Source organism: Rhea americana, unplaced genomic scaffold, assembly GCF_003343005.1.
Source record: "Rhea americana isolate MKP2758 unplaced genomic scaffold, rheAme1 scaffold_28, whole genome shotgun sequence".
Lineage (NCBI taxonomy): Eukaryota > Metazoa > Chordata > Aves > Rheiformes > Rheidae > Rhea > Rhea americana.
The window spans coordinates 881,373-890,906 of record NW_028186401.1 but is presented as its reverse complement, the minus strand read 5'-3'; the positions used below and the strand labels follow the sequence as shown (position 1 = coordinate 890,906).

The 9,534-nt window shown below is 37.4% G+C and overlaps 1 protein-coding gene across 2 annotated transcripts in view; it reads left to right on the top strand.

Moving 5' to 3' along the window:
* ASB7 (ankyrin repeat and SOCS box containing 7) overlaps positions 1-9,534 on the top strand; it is a 31,703-nt gene that overhangs the window by 16,436 nt on the left and 5,733 nt on the right. For both annotated transcript variants that reach the window (XM_085308598.1, XM_085308596.1), the window contains one exon: positions 55-660. In XM_085308598.1, coding sequence (XP_085164724.1) covers positions 55-660 — 606 coding nt within the window. The remainder of the gene's footprint in view (positions 1-54; positions 661-9,534) is intronic.

Below are 9,534 nucleotides of genomic sequence, written 5' to 3'. Positions count from 1 at the left end.
ATTACAGTAATGTCTTCTAATTTTTTTTAATTATTTATTTCATCTTAACTTTAGCTGATCCCACTGTTAAGGACTTAATTGGAGGCTTCACTGCTTTGCATTACGCAGCCATGCATGGCCGAGCAAGGATTGCGCGCTTGATGTTGGAGTCTGAATATAGAAGTGACATTATTAATGCGAAAAGCAACGATGGTTGGACTCCCCTCCATGTAGCAGCTCACTACGGCAGAGACTCATTTGTCAGGCTCCTGTTGGAGTTCAAGGCTGAGGTTGATCCGCTCAGTGATAAAGGTACTACACCGCTTCAGCTGGCCATTATCCGAGAGAGGTCAAGCTGCGTGAAAATCCTTCTGGATCATAATGCCAACATCGACATTCAAAATGGTTTCCTGTTACGATACGCTGTGATCAAAAGCAATCACTCTTACTGCCGAATGTTCCTTCAGAGAGGGGCGGATACAAACTTGGGTCGCTTGGAAGATGGACAGACGCCCTTACACTTGTCTGCTCTTAGAGATGATGTGCTTTGTGCACAAATGTTGTATAATTATGGAGCAGACACTAACACAAGGAACTATGAAGGACAAACCCCACTGGCTGTTTCAATAAGTATTTCTGGAAGTAGCCGACCCTGTCTGGATTTCTTACAAGAAGTGACAAGTATGTATGTAAGAAAAGTTAATCACAGGACACAATGTCCTCTTAAAGCCTTCTTTGAGCTTAGTCCCAGAAAAAATGTTTTCTCTTTGCCCCTTGAGGCTTTTTAAATGCACTAGAAAGTTACTGGGAAAGCGAAGGGATAGTGATACCGGGAATCTCTTGCTATCCTGCTCAGCAAAGGTGCTAATGTTAAGTATATCTCGTTTAAATTTGTTTTGTTTAAATATCTACAGAAAGCAGTCATTTAAACAAAAAAAATGGAGTGTAAAATCTAGTTTTATTAATAGTCCTAGCACAARAGTTTGTGGTGTTGGGGGGGGGGTGGTTTAAGGGTCTTTTCCTTGTTAGTGCCATGCCAGTACTTTGCAGTTGGTGGCTATTTCGTCTGGCACTCTGACTAGAGCAAAAAAGACCTTTTGCTGCTTTATATACTCCCACATTCTCACCTTCTTTCCCCTCAATCCACACAACAAAATGGGCATTTTTTATTTGCACAACTTGTTGTGGGTTCATAGGCTGTGTAGCTTTGATTTTATTTTTGTTTATATCTCTGATACGAGAGAGAGTTGAACTTGTCTTTACTTCTGATATTTAAACAGCTGGGGGAATATAGGCTGTTAATGTTCAGTTTTGATTGTCACTTTCTGCTATATTAGGACTACTGAAAGTTTTTTTTTCTACTCTTTCAATATGCAATACTATAATAAAGTGCTTCATAGTTATAGTATTACTCAAAGCATTTAGGACTTGTTGATTAGCAGTTAGGAGTTTGCTAATTCAGGCATATTAAACTGGCCTGATAATGTATCATCCAACTAGAATTATCTTTGAATTTTAGAAAAGAACAGGGTATTTGGTACGTGCTTCCCCTCTTCCCCCATCCTTTTTTATTATTATTACTGTTTTTTTTAATGTGGTAAGTACCCTATATATTCTACAAAGAAAGTGAAATTTAATGAAGGGGGGTGGAGGGACGGACTGAGATCTGGCAGTAGCTGACACAAATAAGTATTTGGAATTTGATTCTTGTCTTCCTGCCTTGTGTTGTTATTTCTGCATATATCTGAAATCCAAAGAGAATTTTTTAACAGGGGAAACAGTAGGAAATACAAGCAACTAATTGGTTTTATATAATTTCCCCTACACCTTCTTATTCAAACATATTTCTTCCCACTTTTCTTTTGAGAGCTTCATATATAATAGCAAAGTCAAGGTTATTGGTCAATGATCTAATATCAAGACTTTAATATTTCGGTCTTAAAACTTAYCTGTAAAGCTGAAGAGTTAGATTGCTTCAGAGATTTTCTGCAGTATCTAAAGACTAATTCAGAAAGTTGGTATTCTAACTTATTTTTAGATCATGGATTCCGTATTTTAAGGGTTTAAAGTTATGATTTCACTGAAGTAATAAGTAAATTCTGCTAGATCTACAGAAACTTCTTTTGTAGATTAAATTTGTGGCCCGTATTATAATCTTGGAACTGTCCTGATTTTGTGCCGAAGGCTTATATTTCTGTGTGTGAAAGGAGGGAGAAGTGGGAAAGGAGGAATGTCTAACGCTGACAAAAACACTTTTGCTTTGCGATTCTGAGCAAAATTAATATTCATATACAATTTACAACAGCTATAAACAGCCTGCCCTTAGTATAAATCTCCAARTACTGTCTTCCACTGTTTTCATAATTAATCTTTCCAATAAGACAATGTAGGAGAAAGGACACGAGGGAAGAATCGGCTGGAATTCTCATAGCGGAGTTCCCAGCTAGCTCAGATGATATGCAGAGGAGCTTTGAAATCTTATACTGTGGCGCTCTAGGGGAGAAAGATATTTCTGAGTCTATTGCAACGTGTATTTACTGAAAAAACTTTTACAACACTTTTCTAGYGGTTGTCGCACTGGAATTATCTCTTGTGGTTGGTAACAGTGCCCTGGTTTTASGGCTAGAAAGGGAGTTTTTACTTTGTTTATTTGAGCGTTAGCYTAAATGCTTAATGTAGAAATCTGTAGCTGTAAGTTTTTGTATACGCATTCAGAGCTTAGAAAAGGTATCTTTGATAGTAAAACAGAAACCAGTATTTACTTGCAGTATTTTCATTTTTTTAGGCTTAACRTATGTAAGTTAGGAAAGGTATCAAACTGATACATACTCAAAAGAAAGCAGTTATGTGTTTCAGGTAAAAGAGAGAATATTTAGCAGTCTAAATATGTAAGATAAAGTTGCTGTTATTTTTATCCTCAAATAACGTATTTGTACAGTTTCAAGTCCACAAAAGCCAGCATATAGGGAGTGTTTTGCTTTAAAGCATTTGACTCCCTGGTAGATGCTGTAATGGGCAATAACCGCAATCTTAGYCAAGTCCCACGTTCTTCAGAACAGGCAAGAAACCAAACTCTCAGAAATGCTTAATACTGACTCCGTAAGTCTGTAAGAAGATTGGCACGTTTGAGATTTTGTTCTTTGACTCCGAGGGAAAGGAATGAAGTTAGTGTGTAGCTGCCTCTCAGTATTAAAGCATGAAGTTGGAAATTTTTAATCGTGAGTCTGCTGTTGACTCAGTGCGAGGCAGTCGCTCTCATCYGCCTCCCCCCCAACACAAAAAATGAGTACTGTTTCTCCATGAAATAGCAATATTGAAGATAAATGCTTAATGATTTTATTAATCATCTTCCTTTTCCCTTTCATGTGATATGGCTTATGCTTTCCCACTCAAAAGACACGTATTGATAACCACTGCAGTAGCTGAAATCGTCTAATGAAGAGTCATTTTGGAGCCCTTYCGTGTGACATTTCAGTCGTGCAAAGAAGCAGCGGCAATTCACTTGCTGCCTGGGCTGTCAGAGGCTTAAGACACGGGATGTAGACTTGCCTCTTCTGGGGTGTGAGTGAGTTAAGCTAGGAATAAATTAATATAAAATTAAAATACAGATGCACGTATATGTGTGAATATATTTATATATACATRACACTCACACATATACTTTGTTTGGTAATTAATATGTCTAAAGAATTGTATTTATGATTACAGTCCTGGATGGAATGGTTTAAGTTGAGTTTAAACAGGATTTGAGACTATTATAATAATAAAGAGATATTGTAGGTAGTAAAAATGTTAAGTATTAGGAAAATACTTTAAATTTAAAAACTTTAACATATTAAAAATCCAATTGTGATMTTGAAGAATCTTGAACCCTTGAATCCCTCCCCATAGCTTCATTTAATTTAATCACTGTTCAGGTAACTTAGCTGAGAAGAGAGCATGTAACTGGCTGTGCAAGGTGCTCCTCTGTGCAGAGGCAGATAACAAAGTAAATGGATATGGCCACGGTAGTGTAATACGGCGTGCATGTTAGCAGGCATCAGAGACAACTAACTATAGATCTGGAATGAGATCTGAAGGTCACCAAATGAGTAGGTAAATGAAATGCAGATATTTCATCTGCATTCAGTTTTGTATTTTCCATGGGGCAAATCATTGGCTTTGACAAGAGATTTTAATTTATGTTTAGAACATTTATAAAGTACTATCAAAGTGCAGAAAAAAATAGACAAAAGTCCAGTATGKAAACACATACACTTTCTTTGTCTTGTTGTTTGTGCTAAATAAGGATAACTTTTCACTAGGATTTCTTTMCTGGAAGAGCATTTTAAAAAGTTTAAGAATAGTTTAAGAATACAGAAATGTCATAACAAAATATGTAGCAATCTGTTTAATTCACTCTGGATAATTACTGAGAAAACAGTGTCTTCATATTTGCTATACTATACTATATTATAGAAGAAATTTACTGGAATTAGAAGTTTTGATTGTTTCCTTTGGTGCTGCTGGAAATATTGCACTGATAAATGTGATCTGCTTTGTYATCCAGTGGTATGCAGGGAATTAGTGAAAAACAGTTATTTTATAAATTTCATTTTATCTCAATCAGTGATGCACAAATGTTGGTTAAATCATGATTACTTTCTGCTGATTTCAGGTAACTGTTTTTTTAAAGACCAGTGTAGTTTTTGATACCTTACAAAATAAGTTGGTTCGAATTCTCTGTTTAGGGAACTGACTTCCCGATTCTTTTCTTTCAAGAAAAAGGGAAGATAACTTTCAAAGCTTGTCTGACTGTGACTGAGTCAGAATTGCCTGGCTAAACYGAATGTGATGCTTAAAGGTAGCTAGCAAAGCAAACTGCAGCTGACTGTGTTGAATCCTTTTTCTAGATGTGTAGAATARTCACTTCAAGAGGCCTATGTAAAATAAATTTTATATTATTGTATGTCAGGTATGGTGTTCCCCCCAGGTGAAAGGCACTATTTACACGTTTGGGCTGTACTCTGTTACAGTGTGAAAGTAGTGTAACACAATGTGACTTAAGCCTTTCTTTACATCTGCCTACCAGTTCAGCCACTTTACTACCTATCTCGTAAAAGTAGGTAAGCATTATGCTATTGAAGCTCTCTCTGAAACTGCTGTGTGAATTCAACGGAGACCAAATTTATAGATAAGTTGCGAAATATTAAAATCTGAATCAGGCATGTAGTTTATCACACTTAGATCTTAATTTTCTTGCCGAATACACCTATTATACCCAACGTTGTGCTTTACTGGCATTCTGCTTTTCCGTATGTAAATTTTCAGCCCAAAAACCACTCCTTGTTGGTGCATATTTTCTGTGCCAGAAATGGAAATTGAAGAGTTAAATTCCGGAGAATTATTTTTTCGAAGAGCAATGAAGAACAATTTGAAGTATTCTAGCAGAAGCATACTGAACACAAAATTAAGCCAGAACTGTGAAAACAGCTSGTATGGTAGGAGAAGCGGCCGCCTTCGAAGCGGCCCGGTCGGCGTGCGGCTGAGTCGCGCCCGAGTCGCGCTGCAGTCCGGCGCSGCGGCGGCCCCGGAGCTTGCAGCCTTCCGGCAGGACCCTGCTGGGTCGCGTAACGGCCTCCGCGTGTTTCGCGGCACGTTAGCCCGTGCTGTCGGCTTTCCGAATTTCCAGTCGATAAGTTAATYCTTTACATCGTGTGTGCGTGTGAGGTTACAACCCCTTCTTGAACGTCTCTCGTCTCCGTGACCCTTTTTACCCCCAAAACCAGCAAATTCTTAACTAACTTCGGTTGCTGGCAGCAGCTCAGTTCCCTCATGGTTCTAGAATTAAACTGGATTCATAGTTAGCTGCAGAGGAAACATTTATGCCCATGCTCTGGAGGAACTGAGCTGTCGCCAGCTGTAAGTCAGCCTGGTTTCAGTTGTTTTTCATGTTCCACAAAACTTCTATTTTTAAGTTTCCTTTGTAGCTGAAAAGAAGGTACTAAATGGTTTCTTGATGCTGTTTTCAGCTTTTCACAATTCCCAGAGGAATCAGAAGCTCAATTTAAGAAATACCGCTGTAAGCTGTTTCTAAAGAAATGTGTTAATATTGCAAAGAAAACTGTGGGCAGCTTCCCAAATGTAAAACTGACATTTCTTTTTTTTATTTTATAACTTTTTCAGAAGTTGCCTGTTCATGTGAATCCAATGACACTGCTTGWTAGCTTTTATAAGATTTTTTTTTTAAGTAGGTGGAAGAAAACACTGGGGAGAGGATTATCTAACAGCCTACAAATGCATTAATTCTAGTTGCTCTTACGCTTTCTCTTGGGTAGCAGAACMGGTTAGTTCATGATTTCTTTACTTGTGCAGATGTCCTCGTGTCTCCTGGTGGAAGACAGCGGTTGGGGGTTTCCCCCGCTGATTTGGATCCCTTCTCCTTAGGCAGGGTGAGGCCATCCTTAAGCATCTTCGTTTGCAGAGGGACTAGCTCTAATATTAGGCCTTAATGATCCTTAAAGATAAACTTGTTGGGTGAGCTCGAGTGCGGTGCTCTTGGGGATCGTGCCCGTGGAGGAGTTGTGCGAGTATTCCCACGTGCGCGTGTCCCTGTTCAGTAGTGTGCCCTGTGTAGAAAAACGGCGTGTTCCATCCAAAAGGTCTCTGGTAAGTGCAAACGACACAAATGCGTGGCAAGAATTATTAGCGTTTGTTAAAGAAGCCTAGTGTTTTTCAAGTTTTAATCGAAAATGCTCTGAACGGCATATCCTTTTGCACCGAGTATTCCCCTCGGTTCTCATCAGTCTGTTTGGCCTGAAGCCTGAGACGTGATTTCCTCAGATCTTGATCAGTAGGAAAAAAAATCTCCTAAAGACTGCGCTCCTGATGAATAAATAATATGCCAGAGGGAGATTCCAGTTGCATCCATCTAATTAGTGTTCAGCGGAGATGAAATGTAGTGGTACGGCATTCACAAAAATAAAAACTCGCAGTGATCCCGTTCTGTGCAAACTGGACTTGCCTTGTTTTGTAAGCGTCCCCTCTACAAAGCTGTCAGTGTTCCTGCCTTTACAGCTCTTACGTGCACATTTTAAAAGAAAAACTTGGCTGGTTTATTKTGTAGGATGACTGGAAATAAATTACTGCAATGTTCTACAGCAAAAATCAGGAATATTTTACTCTGTGATTTCTTTTTTCTTTTCTTTCTTTCTTTCTTTTTTTTTCTTAAGAGCTTTAAAGCTTACTGTTTACCTTGTCCCTTCCCAACTCGTGTAACTAATGCGTACAGATGTTAGTGAAATTTTGTGCTCTATTTAAACTGAGGCTTTTTTTTTTTAACTATATTAAAATTGAGCCTAGTAAATTATTGTAGGATATAATGAACAGTACCGTGGCTTCTAACTTCTGAAACTGAACCTGGGGCTTAAACAGAGACTAGCTCTGCTTGAAACAGCCTGTCTGTCTTTGCGGTAGAACAACAAACTGCCAAATAAGATCGCAGAAACTCTTAAAATTGAAAAAGGGGAAGGGATAAAGTAGTGAATGGAAATGCAAGGTTAACTGTAACAATTTCTTGCGGTTAAAACACATATTTCTCCTTGTTTTAGCAGAGAAGGCCAATCTGTTAAAAATAATAGGTGAAAAGTTTACTTTGTTTTTTAAGGAAATAATTGCTTTAAATTATTTAAGATTATTTAAGGAAAGAAGTCTGGGAAATTGTTTTGTGATCAGTTGAAGAACTGTTAGGAAAATGTTAGTTTTCATAAATATTTAAGTCTGCTGCTTGTAGGGAGAATAAAATTGAAAAGCAATAGTCCTCTTTATTTTATAATTTTTTTTYCCTCCAATAATTTCTTCTGTAAGGAAGAAACTTTTCTGTCACGTTTGGGAAACTATGCAAAAAGTGTTTTGGTGGGGCTTTATGCTTGCCATTATGGCACATGCCAAAGCTGTGGAAGACAAAAATGAAATATAGAGATCTCCTTTTCTGTTCCTGTAATTAGTACTTCTAATTCTTTTGATTATTGCTATAAAGCTTGCAAAATAAATATACTAAAACATCTAACTTGTTCATGTGAACACGTTAGCTAGCCTGCAGCCTTACAGCAACTGCAAGTATTTGCTGTTGTATTAGTAASTAGAGTTATATAAAAATCTGACAGTAAACTAACTGCTCCAGAATAAGAGCTTTGCAGTAATTTGGGTGTCCCTTTGATATTAGATAAGACATTTTTTTTAAAGGTGTTCAGTACTAGAACTATTTTTATGTTGCCATGTTGCACAATGGTGGTAATCTGGTCAATCTTGCCTTTTGTGCTTTATTTTCTTTTTTTAAATTTCTTTCTTCTGTAGCTTATTTGCTTAAACACCTTTCCAAACTTGTGATGCAGGATATAACCCAAAGTTGTTACTTCCTAATCGTTTTTAGACAGAACTTTATTCATCATTTAACTTGGCTTACTTTGCCAAGTTACTAATAACATTTTTCATTTGCCAAACTAAGGTTCACTGACATTGGTCTGTAATCCTTCATTTTTTTTTCTTTTTCATTCAGATGCAACCAAGAATGAGTAAGTGCTCTAGACACCGTTTCTAATAAATCACAAATGCATTAATAACCCTGGAATTTGCAAGGCATGACCTAAGACACTAACAGCCACTAGATGTAGCAACTGGTGCTTAACATTGGAAATGTCCATTGTTAGCACATTCCCAGGAAATATTTTTAGGCTTATCAGGGGAAAATGTCATACMTTTGATGATCGGGTCTTTTTGAATTAACCGATGACCAATTTCTTCTGGGTATTTTAAGTTGTTTGTTCTATTTTACTCCCACACAAAACATAGGCTGTTAATTGAAAGGCATTCATTTGTGAAACCAGAAATCATTGCCTCATAGCTGTGTTACGGTGTATTCTAGTACATAAAATATACATGCAGATTTATAGTCCTCTGTAACCTCTAACGCTGTCATTTGCAATTACCTTTAAAAAGGTGTTTCCCTATGAACCTTGTTTCCATTCACATTTGGAAGTGTCAGAACTATTTCTTTGTCATCATAAGATTCCTCTGTTTGATTTCTTACCAAAAGAAATGGTAGCTGTAGCTGCTCTGTTCTGCAGCTGAGACTTGAACTGAAACTTCTGAACTGTAAAGGTTCATTCCTTCCCGTGAAACAATTTTGGTAAGAAAAAAACAGCAGTGGACTAAGTAATTTATCATCAGTATTCAAAGTCACAATAGCATGGCGGAAGAATATATTTTAAAAGAATTTGACATTTAGATACTCTAGTGATTAAATATTATCAAAGTATTATAAGCTGATACGAAGGAAACTCARTTTTTCGTGCTGTTTAGTTTCAAATCTAATCTCATGCGTTACCTTTGCCAACTTACTGCAGATAATTATAGTGTTCAGGATAAATGCAAGTRTATACAGGTCTGTCCATCCATTTCTGTAGGAAAACCCACACAAGGGAAAAAGGGAACTCAGYATAGAGGGCATCTGAAACCACGACCCAGCGCCCAAAGTAGAAAACAGGAAGCAATTTCGTAATCTCTTCGCCCTAACCA